This window comes from Chiroxiphia lanceolata, chromosome 29 (genome assembly GCF_009829145.1).
Source record: "Chiroxiphia lanceolata isolate bChiLan1 chromosome 29, bChiLan1.pri, whole genome shotgun sequence".
Classification (NCBI taxonomy): Eukaryota; Metazoa; Chordata; class Aves; order Passeriformes; family Pipridae; genus Chiroxiphia; species Chiroxiphia lanceolata.
This window is the reverse complement of record NC_045665.1, coordinates 485,836-500,750: the sequence shown is the minus strand read 5'-3', so window position 1 is coordinate 500,750 and position 14,915 is coordinate 485,836. Positions and strand designations below refer to the sequence as shown.

The following is a 14,915-nucleotide window of genomic DNA, read 5'->3' as shown; positions in this document are numbered from 1 at the left end:
GGGGGTTGTTGCTGTGTCTTCAGACCTTGCAGGATAACCCGGCTGAGCCCAAGGAACTTTTCTTTCCCGCCCTGAGAAGTGGTTTGAGAGCAGCCACAAACTCGCCCAACATGATTTAACAGGGGGAGTTCATTCCCTGCTGTGGGTCCCAGGCTGTTTTCCCCAGCTCAGGGTTCCTCTGGAGAAGGGGTGGTTTAGCTCTGGGTGTGAAACAGCCCCGGGAGGGCTGACTGCCCGTTCCTCACAGGATTTGTTCCTCTCCTGCTTCCAGCCTCCCCCCTCCCCTCCGAGATGCGTCGCCCCAGCGGTTGCCCCACGGCCCAGCTCTGCATCCCCCCCCCCGCCGTCCTGGTGAGGAGCTTCCCGGTGAAAACCCGCCCGGATCCCCGTGGCACCGCCTGCAGCTTCCAGCAGAGCCTCTGTTTGCCTCCCCGCGGGAATCCCTGCAGGAATCCCCCCTGCTGCTGCTACACCACCGTGCCCCAGGGCAGCACCACCTACGTGAAGCTGGGCGGGCTGGGGCTGGCACAGCCTGCGGGGTGTGGGGGTCCCTGCGGCCTCGCCGTGTCCTCGGGGGTCCCTCCCTGCTGCCAGGGGGTGACCAGCTGCAGCACCACCTGTAGGGATCCCTGCTGCTCCCAAGGGACCACGTGCCAGGAGTCCTGCTGCCAGGAGGTGACCAAGTGCACCACGACGTGTGTGGATCCCTGCTGCCAGGAGGTGACCAAGTGCACCACCACATGCCAAGATCCCTGCTGCCAGGAGGTGACCAAATGCACCACCACATGCCAAGATCCCTGTTGCAAGGAGGTGACCAAATGCACCACTACCTGTGTGGATCCCTGTTGCAAGGAGGTGACCAAATGCACCACCACGTGTGTGGATCCCTGCTGCAAGGAGGTGACCAAATGCACCACCACATGTGTGGATCCCTGCTGCCAGGAGGTGACCAAGTGTGTGACCACTACATGTGTGGATCCCTGTTGCAAGGAAGTGACCAAGTGCACCACCACATGTCAAGATCCATGTTGCAGGGAGGTGACCAAGTGTGTCACCACGTGTCAAGATCCATGTTGCAAGGAAGTGACCAAGTGTGTCACCACGTGTCAAGATCCCTGTTGCAAGGAAGTGACCAAGTGTGTCACCACATGTCAAGATCCCTGTTGCAAGGAGGTGACCAAGTGTGTCACCACATGTCAAGATCCCTGTTGCAAGGAGGTGACCAAGTGTGTCACCACATGTCAAGATCCCTGTTGCAAGGAGGTGACCAAGTGCACCACCACGTGTGTGGATCCCTGCTGCAAGGAGGTGACCAAGTGCACCACAACCTGTGTGGATCCCTGTTGCAAGGAAGTAACCAAGTGCACCACAACCTGTGTGGATCCCTGTTGTCAAGAAGTGACCAAGTGCACCACCACGTGTCAAGATCCCTGTTGCAAGGAAGTGACCAAGTGCATCACCAGATGCCAGGATCCCTGTTGTGTGACCAGATGCACCACCAGGTGTGTAGATCCCTGCTGCCAGGAGGTGACCAAGTGCACTACTAAGTGTGTGGATCCCTGTTGCAGGGAGGTGACCAAATGCATCACCACGTGTGTGGATCCATGTTGCAGGGAGGTGACCAAGTGCATCACCACGTGCCAAGATCCGTGTTGCAGGGAGGTGACCAAGTGCACCACAACCTGTGTGGATCCCTGTTGCCAGGAGGTGACCAAGTGCCCCCCCAGATGCCAAGATCCCTGTTGTGTGACCAGATGCACCACCCGGTGTGTGGATCCCTGCTGCCAGGGGGTGACCAAGTGCATCACCACCTGTGTGGATCCCTGCTGCCAGGAGGTGACCAAGTGTGTCACCACGTGCCAGGATCCCTGCTGTGTGACCAGCTGTGCCACCCGGTGTGTGGATCCCTGCTGCCAGGAGGTGACCAGATGCACCACCAGATGCCCAGATCCCTGCTGTGTGACCAGGTGCACCACCAGGTGTGTGGATCCCTGCTACTGCAAGAAAGTGTCCAAGTGCTCTTCCAAGTATGTGGATCCCCGCTGCAAGAAAACGAGCAAGTGCTCTCCCAAGTGTGGAGATCCCTGCTGCAAGAAAGGGGCCAAGTGCAGCAGCAGGGGTGTGGATCCTTGTTGCAAAAAAGTCACCAAGCACAGCACGAGGTGTGTGGATCCCTGCTGTGAGAGGGTGACCAAGAGCATCACCACGTGCCAGGATCCCTGCTGTGTGACCAGATGTGCCACCAGGTGTGTGGATCCCTGCTGTCGACCTGTGACCAAGTGCACCACTCAGTGTGTGGATCCCTGCTGCCAGGAGGTGACCAAATCCATCACCAGGTGTGTGGATCCCTGCTGCCAGGAGGTGACCAAGTGCATCACCAGATGCCAAGATCCGTGTTGCCAGGAGGTGACCAAGTACATCACCAGGTGTGTGGATCCCTGTTGCCAGGACGTGACCAAATGCATCACCACATGTCAAGATCCCTGCTGTCAGGATGTGACCAAGTGCATCACCACATGCCAAGATCCCTGTTGCCAGGAGGTGACCAAGTGCATCACCAGCTGTGTGGATCCCTGTTGCCAGGAGGTGACCAAGTGCACCACCAGGTGTGTGGATCCCTGCTGTGGATACGTGACCAGATGCACCCCCAGGTGTGTCCCTCCCTGCTGCTGCTGCAAAGTGACCCAGTGCACCAGCAGATGTGTGGATCCCTGCTGCCAGGAGGTGACCAAATGCACCACCACGTGCCAGGATCCCTGCTGCCAGGAGGTGACCAAGTGTGTCACCACGTGCCAGGATCCCTGCTGCCAGGAGGTGACCAAGTGTGTCACCACGTGCCAGGATCCCTGCTGCCAGGAGGTGACCAAGTGCATCACCACTTGTCAAGATCCGTGCTGCCAGGAGGTGACCAAGTGCACCACAACCTGTGTGGATCCCTGTTGCAAGGAGGTGACCAAGTGCACCACCACGTGCCAGGATCCCTGTTGTGTGACCAGATGCACCACCAGGTGTGTGGATCCCTGCTGCCAGGAGGTGACCAAGTGTGTCACCACGTGCCAGGATCCCTGTTGTGTGACCAGATGCACCACCAGGTGTGTGGATCCCTGCTGCCAGGAGGTGACCAAGTGTGTCACCACGTGCCAGGATCCCTGTTGTGTGACCAGATGCACCACCAGGTGTGTAGATCCCTGCTGCCAGGAGGTGACCAAATGCACCACAACCTGTGTGGATCCCTGCTGCCAGGAGGTGACCAAGTGTGTGACCACATGCCAGGATCCCTGCTGCGTGCCCAGCTGTGCCCCCAGGTGTGTGGATCCCTGCCCTGGGGGCATCCAGGCCGTCACCAAGTGCGTGGAGTCCTGTGCCACCCCCTGTGTCACCCAGGTGTCCTGTGCCACCCCCTGTGTCCCCCAGGCCTGCCCCGCCTGTGGCCAGCGCTGCCCCCTCCGCTCCCGCAAATTCCGGGGGCTCTGAGGGGGCTCCTGGGTGGGATCCTGAGGAGACCCCGCCCTGCAGAGCCACTGGGGGGTCTCCAAAGGCTGAGGACTGACAGAGGTTTGTAAATCCCTGGACCTCTCCCTCACGTCCTTGTTTTCCCGGTGCCCTCCCTGCTCCGGGAGCAGAAAATCCTCCGCTGCTTTTCCTGATGTTCTGCCCCGTTCCTGCCGTGTTTACCTCAACAAAGTGCCTTTCCCTGTACATGTAACCGAGCGATTTCTGTGCCCCCGGGAACATTTCCTGGGAGAAAGAGTCTGTAACTCCTCCTTGCGCTGATCTTGGTGGAGGAATGTCCTTGTTTGTTGCTCCTTTGTCACCTTCTCCTCTCCATGTGCGAATAAAACAAACGATCTCGGCACCACCCCAGTGTTCCCTTCACTGCTGTGTTGCCCCGGACTCCTGTTTTATCCTTTTGATTTCTTCCTAAAATCCCGATATCTGCAGAGTGGCAGCTCCCTCTGGAATGCTTGGAAAGGTCTAAGGCAGCGGCTGGAGACCTGAGACCCCCCTGGGATGAGAGAATCAAGGAACATCCCGAGTTGGAAGGGACCCACATGGATCATCCAAGTCCAGCTCCTGGCCCTGCACAGGACATCCCAAAATCCCACCACAGCCCTGAGAGCTTTTGGAAATGCTCCTGGAGCTCTGGCAGCCTTGGGGCTGTGCCCACTGCCCTGGGGAGCCTGGGCAGTGCCCAACAAACCATCCTCTGGGGGAAGAACCTTTTCCTAAAATCCAACCTGACCCTACCCTGGCACAGCTCCAGCCACTCCCTGGGTCCTGTCCCTGGTCCCCCCAGAGCAGAGCTCAGTGCCTGATATCCCAGATATCCCAGATATCCCAAATATCCCAGCTCACTGCTGGGACAGGGGGTGCTGCACATCCCGAGGAAACCCCCCCCCGTGGGTTAGGAAAGGCTCTGGAACCCCAAAGGTGGGTTCCCAAAGTGCTCCAGAGCTCCCAGCACTTCCTCCTCGGCCTCAGATCTCCTGGAAAACTGTTCACCCGGGAGTCAGGAACATCCTCAGGGGCTCCAAAGCTCCTCCCTGTTACAGAGGGAGGTTGTGCTCCGCAGGTTTTGTGCTCCGCAGGTTTTGTGCTCTGCAGGTTTTGTGCTCCGCAGGTTTCCAGGCAGGGAGATGGGCCAGGGCAGGGTTTGGGTGAGCAAATCCCTCCTGGAATGCTGGAGGGAGGAGCGACAGGAGCGCGGGGGAGGCGGCAGACAAGGGTGTGCCCGTCTGGCAGCACCCACCGGCTCCTTCTTTGAGGACACCCCGGGGCACAGGGCTGGTGACTCCTCCGGAATTGTCACCGTCTCACCTCGGGAAGAGGAGCCAGCCGAGAGTGGGAAGTGACAAATCCCACCCAAGGGACGTGGTTTGGGGACATTTGGCCTCACACAAACCATCCCACCCCCACAGTTCTTCTGTTTCCATCCTCCTCTCTCAGCAGGTTGGGGCAAACCTGCATTAAAAAACCCCACAAATTCTCCCCGTGCAGGTTTAATTTTACCCCAGAACTCCTTTAAAACTCACTAAAAGGTTCTGTGTAGGCAACAATTTCCTTTTCTCCTGCTGCCAAATCGAATGGAAGAACCCTCTGGGAATAAAGGAACTGCAGGTGGGAAAAATGGCACCCAGATAAGATTTTTCCCTTCTCATGGCTTGGTGTTTGCATGATATTTAATCCTTCAGATTTTAATTCACCTCGGCTCTGCAGAGAGCTGAAACTTCATTTCCAGGTGGGGCTGGAGGAAGGGAAACAGGGAAACAGGGATCCCTGGATCAGCACCTGGGTGTTCAAACGACACCCATGGAACTTTGCAACAGGGAGGAGAAAATTGCAGAGTGAGAAAAAGTGGTGGAATCACAGTTCTTGTTCTGTCAGGCCACGTGCTCTGAGCTCTGAAAGGTTTTCCTCAGAGATCAAAACACCTTTATCCAGTAAAATACAAGAAAATCCCACGGAAAACCGGATTTCCTTCCCAAAACACCAAGGAAATCAAAGCAAATCTCTCTGGGAGTCCGAAGGCGAAGCATAAAAGAGCCGAGGAATTTTTCCCTGACCACAGTTAGTTCCTCTTCCCGAGGTTTAATTATCCAGGTGCTCGTTTATCATTCCTGCCTGAGCACTCACCTGCCCCAGTAAACAGGAAAAGGGGTGGATGGGGCCGGGCTGGGGCTCCTCATCCTCATCCCCAGGAGGGATGAGCTCATTCCCTGAGCAACCAGTCCCTGGGGCAGGGGGCAGGTGAGCCACAGGTGAGCCACTCGTGCTCATGTGAGGCCAAGGGCACCCCACACTCAGCCCCCTGGCATCCCAGCTATTCCCAGAGCCAGGGGAAGGCTGGACACAATTCCACCAGCTGGAATTGTGCTGGATCACCTGCCCCAGCTGGAATTGTGCTGGATCACACCCTCCCACCCTGCCCTGGCGGGGAAGGGTGACAGGGGAAAGTGGGGTGTGAGGAAGCCCCAGATTATAGGATTTAATTGCAGGCAGGTGCAGGAGAGTGGGCTGGGAGGGCTGAGGAAATGGGGAGGACCCCAGATTCCTGTGAAAAGGCTTTTTCAGCGAAATGTGAGCCCTGGGCAACAACAGCAAGAGGGACACGGAGGGGCTGGAGAGTGTCCAGGGAAGGGCAGGGAGCTGGGGAAGGAGCTGGAGAATTCCTGAGGGAGCTGGGGGGGCTCATCCCGGAGAAAAGGAGGCTCAGGGGGGACCTTCTGGCTCTGGAATTCCCTGACAGGAGGGGGGAGCCGGGAAGGGGTCGGGCTCTGCTCCCAGGGAACAAGGGACAGGAGGAAGGGGAACGGCCTCAAGCTGTGCCAGGGGAGGGTCAGGTTGGCCAGGAGGAGGAATTTCCTCCTGGAAAGGGTGTTCAGGCCTTGGCAGGGGCTGCCCAGGGAGGTGGGGGAGTCCCCAGCCCTGGAGGTGCCCAGGGGAGGACTGGATGTGGCACTGAGTGCTCTGGGCTGGGGCCAAGGTGGGGATGGATCAAAGGTTGGACTGGATGATCTTGGAAGTCTTTGCTGATGCTACAGAGCAGGAAAACTCCTGCAGGAGGCTCTGGGGCAAACCAAGGGCTGTGTAAAACCCAGATGGACCCTATTTTAAAGCCAATTGTTCAGCAGTTCATGAAATAGGTTGGTTGTTTTTTTTTCCCCTGATAGAAAAGTGCCTCCACCTTGGGTAGCTCCTGGTGGTGAAACACAAAGAGCTCCTTGGATTCTCGGGAGCCAGAAGTGTTGGCAGTGTGATGTTTCGTGGGGTTTTTCAGGAAAAAAAAATGCTCCTGGGCAGCAGAATTCAGTGCTCAGGGGGCAGTTCTGCTGCAGCACCAGACCGACCTCTGGCCACCAGCTGAGGGCCACCGAAGGGTGTTGCTGTGGGGTCCTGACTCACTGACATCAAGGCACCAGATTGCTCACAAACGGAATAGAGACCCACAAATAAGGGTCAATTAAGGGGTAATAATCCAGCCCTCTGATGTTCCCACCTGCTACAAAGGCAGATGGATTTATGTGTCCCCTTAGAAGAGGATTTCTTGTAACAGCAGGGTGTCAAATAACTCGCTGTGGGAAGGGAGGGGTGGGACCGGTCCCCCGTGGTGGTTTTGGAGCCCAAGGAGAGCACGAAGAGGTCTTCAAGCAGGACTTTGAGATGCTCCTCAGCGAGAAAACTGCTGGAGGCTGCTGGGAGGGCACCTGGAAGTGCTGGAGGACGATTTCCTCACCCAGCAGCTCGAGGAGGAGAAGGTGGGGAAGGGATTAATCTGCCTAAATATTCCACCCCTAAACCCAAGCTGGTTCCCTGCTTGGTTTTCAGCCTGTTTGATGCAGCCACGGGTGTTCCCCCACCCCTGAATCAGGTGTTGGAGACAAGCAAACCACACTCTGCCAGTCCCAGTTTTATTCCTGCCATCCCTGAAAACCCCTCGGGGTGGTGAAGCCTCGAGGGGAGGAGGAGGAGGAACAGCACGAGGGGGCTGAGTCTGTGGAAAGGCTGAGCCACCCCTGAGGTGCCACTGGGGGAACGTCAGGAGCAAATCCCGCAGCTCACGTGGGCCCAGGGCAGGAATTCCAGGCTTTCCGTGTCAGCAGGGGAGAGGATCCGGTGCTGGCTCCCGGAATTCTCCATGGGGACTCCTGGTCTGGAGTGTAAACAGGATGCTGAAGGGGTCAGGTTGGGTTGGCTGGTTGGGTTTTTCTCCCATCTGGCATTTTTGGCAGGGCTAAGGGTGGCCTGGAGAGCACATTCCACCTCTGGGATGGGAACATCTTGGGGAAACAAAGGTCTTTTTCCACGCTGTGGAGCCCAGTTGTTACCAGCAAACCCCTTCAGTGTGGTAATGTGGCATCCTGGGCCTGAACCCCACCTAAGCTGGAGCATTTCACGCTCCTCTAGCAGCCAAAAATGTCTTTAAAATGAGGGATCCTTTGCCTTGAGGTGTTTGATGAGGTTCTCAGGGTAACTGCAGGTGTGTCCCTGTTGGAATGGCAAAGCATGGATGTTGTTAATCCATGGGGAGGAATGGTTAGGTGAATGAACTGATTTAAAGGTATCAAAGAAGCAGGAATTGGTGGAAGCACTGAGGGGAATCAGCTGCTCCTCTCCATGAGAATCGGGATGGGACATTTCTCATAGTAAATCAAATTAATTGTCCGTCTTCCCTAATAACAACCACTGGGAAAAACCCAAAGGCGTCGTCCAGAGGTTTATGGAAATCAGGGGGCTGGGAACAAACACCCCCTCGCACCAAATCAATTAATTCCTCACCTGCTGGTTTTTAACTACCCTCATTCCCGGCGGGAGCCACCTGACTCGGGGAGGGGAGAGAGGAGCCTGCTCAGCATCACATGCTCTTCCTGCAGGAGGGTTTCCCATCCAAAAATTAGGATGTGAGCAAATATGCCGAGCACGTGGAGGAGGAGCCCGGGGAGGTTGTTTGTGGTCGGGTGTCCATCCCCCTGGGCTGCCCCGTTTCCGGAGCTGACGCCGCTCGGGCCGTATAAAAGCTTCGCCTTCGGATGCTCCCACCACTTCATTTGGCTCCTGCCTCGCTCACCTGCACGGGTGGACTGGTGAGTCTCTCTGGGGTTTATCAGGGAGTGACGTGCTGTTGGTTGTTGTGGCCAAGAGGAGGTTTTTCCTGAGCTCTGCCCGTGGGGTTTCTCCTCTGGGATTTGTCTCGGGACCGGGGAGAGGATGTCCCACTCTTCTTTAGAGTTTGCTCTGCCTTAAGTAGCTTGCAAATGTTCTGTCGCCTCCTCAGAAGCCTTGGTTGTCTCTCATCCTCCCTCCTCTTCTATCTTGGTTGATTTTTTTCGTGCCTCATTAAGTCTGGAAATGAAATAAATGAGTGGACGCTGCCGAGTAACTCCCGGCACTTCAAAAGGGATGGGTGGGAAGAGGAATCATCTGGAAGGAGGAAGCTGCAGAATTCCTGCAGGCAGAGCTGCAGGAGACACCTGGGAGAAGACAAGAGGAGGAAATAATTTGGAAACAGGAGCTGCAGCCTCTGGGCCAACCCTTGTCCCAGGAAAGGATGAGCCCGGGAATTCTGGGACAACTCCGGGGACATCCCACGATCCAGGGGATCCTCAGGCTGGGTCTGCAGCCCGGGCTAACCTGGGCTAGTGGGGGGTGTCCCTGCCCATGGCAGGGGGTGGAATGAGATGATCCTTAAGATCATTCCAACCTAAGCCATTTCACAATTCCATGGTTTCATGGGATAATGGCTGAGTTTGTGGTCTTCGGGCATCAGCAGCTCCACGTCTGCTCGCAGGGGGACGTGGTCAGGTGGCTGTGAGGACCTGAGGAAGCCACAATGGACAAATTCCTGGTTCAACTAAGAAAACAAGGAAATGAACCATTTTCACGTCGCTCCAAAGTTTCACTCTGGGGGATTCTCTAAAGCTGACAGCCCTGGACTCCCTAAGGGTGACTCTTGAGCGCTCCCAGGAAAGGCAGGAATGACCTGGCAGCGTTAACTGCCCAAATCTGAACCCAGAAATCACCCCCCCGGGCGATATTTCCCTCCCCCTGACCACAGACAGTCCCCCACGCCGGGAATCGGCGCCCGGAGGGGGGGAAAACTCTCAGTATCCTGATTTTTTGTGTCTCTTTGCAGCTGTGCCTGTCGGTGCCCCCCCCGGGAAGGATGTCCTACTACGAGCAGTGCAAGCAGCCCTGCCTGCCCCCTCCCATCTGCCTGCAGAAGGGGGTGAAGCGGGTGGTGGAGCCGTGCCAGGCCGTGTGCCCCGAGCCGTGCCCGGCGCAGTGCGTGGAGGTTTGCCAGGCCCCCTGTGCCACCCAGTGCAGCTCCTCCTGCGGCACCCAGTGCGTGGAGCCCTGTGCCACCCAGTGCAGCACCTCCTGCGGCACCCAGTGCGTGGATGTCTGTGCCCAGCCCTGTGCCCCCCAGTGCGTGGACGTCTGTGCCCCTCAGTGCGTGGACGTCTGCGCCCAGTCCTGTGCCCCGCAGTGCGTGGACGTCTGCGCCCAGCCCTGTGCCCCCCAGTGCCCCACCAAGTGCCCCGAGCCCTGCCAGGGCCCCTGCGTGGAGGTTTGCAGCACCAAGTGCGTGGAGTCCTGCGACACCGTGTGCCTGGAGCCCGTCTGCTCCCGGCCCTGCTGAGCCCTGAGCCCCCCGGAACGGACAACCCGGCTACAGACCCCCGGCCACGCTCCGAGACCTCTCCTGCCCTGCCCACCCCAGGGCCTTTGCCTTGGGAAATGTCCTCTCCGAGTGTTTCTGCCCTTTCCCTCCTGTGACACTTCTGCCCCTGCTGCCCCAGCACCTCTGCTGGTTTTGGGGGCTGCAGTTGGACGATGTTGGACCTTTGGGCGTCTTGGGAAGATGTTCGGCCATGGTTGGGCTGGAAAATTATTGAGCCCTGGTTGTGCTGCCCAAGATGTCCAGCCATGGTTGGGCTGGAAAATTATTGAGCCATGGTTGGACTGGAAAATTATTGAGCCCTGGTTGTGCTGCCCAAGATGTCCAGCCATGGTTGGGCTGGAAAAGAAGTTCAGCCGTGGTTTTTCTGTCCAAGATATTTAGCCATGATTGTGCTGGAAAATTATTGAGCCATGGTTGTGCTGGAAAATTATTGAGCCATGGTTGTGCTGGAAAAGCTGTTGAGCCATGATTTTTCTGTCCAAGATGTCCAGCCATGGTTGTGCTGGAAAATTACTGAGCCGTGGTTTTTCTATCCAAGATATTTAGCCATGGTTGTGCTGGAAAAATTACTGAGCCATGGGTTTTCTGTCCAAGATGTTCAGCTGGGGTTGTGTTGGCCAAGATGTCCAGCCTTGGTTTTTCTGTCCAAGATGTCCAGCCATGGGTTTTCTGTCCAAGATATTTAGCCATGGTTGTGTTGGTCAAGATGTTTAGCCATGGTTTTTCTCTCCAAGATGTCCAGCTGTGGTTGTGCTGTCCCAGATGTCCAGCTGTGGTTTTTCTGTCCCAGGTGTCCAGCTGTGGTTTTTCTCTCCAAGATGTCCAGCTGTGGTTTTTCTCTCCAAGATGTCCAGCTGTGGTTGTGCTGTCAGCAGCTGCTGGTGGAAGATGTCTCCTCTTTTGCTCTTCCCTTCTCCTTTATGTCCTTCCTCTTGTAGTGTCTGTGTTCAGCAATAAAAACTGCCTATTGATGGCATCCTGTGTCTTCTGTCCTTCTTTTCATCTCCACGTCCTCAGGCCCAGGAGCATCTTCCCTCAGTTTTCATTTTCAAAAAGCTGCTGTCCCTGGGCAGGGTTTTGTCCCTGGGCAGGGTTTTGTCCCTGGGCAGGGTTTTGTGCCTGGGCAGGGTTTTGTGCCTGCTGCAAACAGCATTTTAGTGTGGAGCAATTATCTTCTAATTCTAGAAGGAAAACATCACCTAGCCAGTGCTTTTCTGATAGATGCATGAAAATAATGATAGAAAATTTAATTTTCGTCTTTATTAATGACCGAAATTTGGTATTTATATCTCAGGATTTTGGAGGCAAAGCTTAGAAACTGTTAAAAGGTGAATTTAACCAGCACAAAGCCTCGAATTCAAGCAAGAAGGAATTGAATGTTCTGGGCTGGAATTTTAATTATTCCTTTAAAAAATCCTGGCTTGGACAAAGGTGGTGGGTCGGATGGACTCTTCCCACCATCCCCACTGGCCAAATATAGAAAAAAGGAGATTTGGCTTCAGGAGAGGAACCTTTTTGTGGTTCAGAAACAGGCCTGAGCCCCGAGTTTGCAGTTTTGCTGCCAGGACCTGCAGGTCCTTTGGGGGGCTTTGGAAGGTCTCACTCCTGTCTCTGCCCATTATCTGCCCACGAGCAGGAATCACCTCCCTGAGGGAGAGAGGGGTTGGAGTTTGGGGTTCATTAACACCTGGCAGGAGCAATAACATTTTACTGGGCTTTAAATACACCTTTATTTGTCGTAACTTTGGAGCTAAAGGAGGCCCATTGTCTGGAGGGGCGTGAAACCCTTTGAAAGCCCGAATTTGGGGGATAAAGCTCCCATTGTCCTCCCGGGTGACTCGTTCAACCTCTGGCCAGGTCTGGGCCGTGCAGAGTCGCTCCCCAGCCACCGTGTCATTAGGGCAGGGGTGGGGAATCTCTAATCTGTAGAAGAAAAGAGTTATATTTAGGTGTGTGCAGAGGCTGTTACCAAACGAGCTGCTAATGAGCCCTTGCGTGGAATTTAACAGCAGATTCCTCTCCGGGCCCCGTCTGTCGACACCAGAGAGGTGACACCAATAATGAGAGGGGAAAAAAAACCAGGGCTGGGGAAGGCAAACAACCCACCCCTGCTCCTGACACAGCCCGGGCAGGAGGGAGGGAGGGAGGAGGGGGAGCAGAGGTTCAAATGAAGGATGTGCTCCCCTAATTCCTGCTGTGGAACACAAACCCCGGGGGTCCCCCGGGAATTCTGCCAATTCTGCCTCACCAGTGACCTGCTGATGCCACAGCAGTGCCCAGTTTCAGGCACGGAAAAGGTCCTGGCCAGGGAGTCACGTGCAGCTCCATCCCACAGGTGAGTCACCTGGGCCTGAATTCTGAGCATCTCCAGCCACATCCAGCAGCTGATGAAACATTTCCTCAGCTCCTGCCTCGGGAAAAAAAAAAAAATCTCCAGGGGATGAACATTTTTGTGGATCCATCCCTGGAATAAACCCGGGAAGTTGTGCTGCAGCTCCAGCAGGTCAGAGCCAGGGCTTGGGGAAAAGGGGTTGGATTCACCACAAATGAAGCTGCTTCGGTGAAAAGCTGCTGTGAAGTGCAAGGAAAAAACGACCAAATAAAGTTTTTCTCTTCTCCCTCTCCGCTGCAGCAGGCACAGGAATCCCAGGCAGGCTCTGGAAACCCCGGAGGAGGTGGCAGGAGGCTCCTGTTGGCTTGAGCTCATCCAGGTTGTTCCAAAAGCCCTGACACACACTTCCCTCCTGGGCAGCCCTGGGCAGCTCTGGGCATTGCTCAGATTCCCGGGATATCTGCAGCAAACTGGTGCCACTTCATCCCTGTCAGCCTGGAGAGGGTCAGGGAGCTGATGGGGATGTGTCCAACACCGGGGGCTGGATGGGTGGGGAGGGTTGGTGGTGGGAACAGCCAAGGGTTGGTGGTGGGAACAAGCAAGGATTGTTGGTGGGAACAATCAAGGATTGTTGGTGGGAATAGCCAAGGATTTTTGGTGGGAAAAATCAAGGATTTTTGGTGGGAAAAATCAAGGATTTTTGGTGGGAACAATCAAGGATTTTTGGTGGGAACAATCAAGGACTGTTGGTGGGAATAGCCAAGGATTGGTGGTGGGAACAATCAAGGATTTTTGGTGGGAACAATCAAGGATTGTTGGTGGGAATAGCCAAGGATTGGTGGTGGGAACAATCAAGGATTTTTGGTGGGAACAATCAAGGATTGTTGGTGGGAATAGCCAAGGATTGGTGGTGGGAACAATCAAGGATTTTTGGTGGGAACAATCAAGGATTGTTGGTGGGAATAGCCAAGGATTGTTGGTGGGAACAATCAAGGATTTTTGGTGGGAATAGCCAAGGATTTTTGGTGGGAACAATCAAGGATTTTTGGTGGGAACAGCCAAGGATTTTTGGTGGGAACAGTCAAGGATTTTTGGTGGGAACAACCAAGGATTGTTGGTGGGAATGACCAAGGATTGTTGGTGGGAATGACCAAGGACTGTTGGTAAAAACAATCAAGGATTGATGGTGGGAACAGCCAAGGATTGTTGGTGGGAACAATCAAGGGTTCCTTTTCCAGCAAAGCCAAGGCTTCAGATGGAACATTTTCTCTGTCCCTTCCTTGGAAAAATCTCCAGGGAATCCACATTTTTCTGCAACGTGGATCCATCCTCAGAAAAAAAAAAGAAATCCTGCCCAAACCCAGGGTTTGGGAAAAAAGAATTCAATTAATTAAAAATGAAGTTAGTGCAGTGAAAAACCACAGTAAAGTGCAAGGAAAAAACCAGGGGAAAGATTTCTAATTTCTTGGCTTTATGAAGCGTTTTATTCCCCCTTTTTGGGGGGAGGAAACCGGAGAAGGGCAACAGCAAAATCCAGAAGCACAGGAGGCCAAAGATGGACCTGCTGCCCTTGCCAGGGGCTGGCACAGGGGTTCCCCCACCCCACTCAGGTTTCTGGGCATCTGTGCTGTGGTCACAGATAACTTATCCCCTGAGTTTTGTGTGACCACGTTCTGCTCCCTCTGGAGAGGACGTGAGCTGTGTCCCAGCCCCACAGAGCCGTGGGATCCGTGCCCAGGACAGGGACGAGGGGAATTATTAATAAATTAGCCCGTGATTATCAGCCTGGGTGTGCCTGGCATTAAAAACAACAAATCCCCCGCAGCTGGAAGAGGAGGAATCCTTCCCAGGCCTTGACTGTGGTCCAGGAGCACGGAGGTGGGAGCGGGGCAGGTTCTGGTTGTGAAAGATTCTGGTCATCGAGTTAATCTGTTGTCATCAGCTCCTGGGAGGGTATAAAACCCTCCTGCCGGGGCAGCTCCTCACCTCCAGTGGCTTCTCCTTCCCTCCCAGAGCAGGAGACACCAGGTGAGACACCAGGTGAGTCCTCCCTGGCCGCTCAGGGGGTGGTTCTGGGGCTTTGGGATGGGGGTGGTTTGTCCTTGTTTTGTCCCTCCAGTCCCAGCTCCAGGTTTTCCCCCGGCAGGTGAGAGGCACGGGACGGGGTTTGGAGGCTTTCTGAGGTTCCAAACGGTGGTTTGCTGCCTCTTTGGGCCCAGAACCCCCTTGCCAACCCTCTGAATTTCCCCCAGGCTGATAAGAAGCCTGTGGGTAACCAGCAGGGGTTGGGGATCAGCTGCCAGCAGTTGGCACCCGTGGGAAGCTGCTTTTGCATCTGATCAGTCTCCTGGATTCCCAGGGCTCTGAGTTCCACTTTTCTGTATAAAATCCTCTCAGTTCACC

At 55.2% G+C, this 14,915-nt stretch overlaps 2 protein-coding genes across 2 annotated transcripts; both read left to right on the top strand.

The window, feature by feature from the left end:
• The first annotated feature begins 291 nt into the window (after nucleotides 1–291).
• On the top strand, nucleotides 292–3,474 carry LOC116799607 (keratin-associated protein 10-4-like). The gene is made up of 6 exons (XM_032712854.1): nucleotides 292–539; nucleotides 624–1,361; nucleotides 1,491–1,715; nucleotides 2,235–2,606; nucleotides 2,700–2,957; nucleotides 3,165–3,474. The coding sequence occupies exons 1-6, from the start codon at nucleotides 292–294 to the stop codon at nucleotides 3,472–3,474; spliced, it is 2,151 nt and encodes a 716-aa protein (XP_032568745.1).
• A 5,020-nt stretch (nucleotides 3,475–8,494) lies between these two features.
• Nucleotides 8,495–10,138, top strand: LOC116799803 (cornifin alpha-like). Its single transcript, XM_032713184.1, has 2 exons — nucleotides 8,495–8,582; nucleotides 9,632–10,138. The coding sequence occupies exons 1-2, from the start codon at nucleotides 8,529–8,531 to the stop codon at nucleotides 10,136–10,138; spliced, it is 561 nt and encodes a 186-aa protein (XP_032569075.1). The 5' UTR covers nucleotides 8,495–8,528.
• The last annotated feature ends 4,777 nt before the right edge of the window (nucleotides 10,139–14,915 follow it).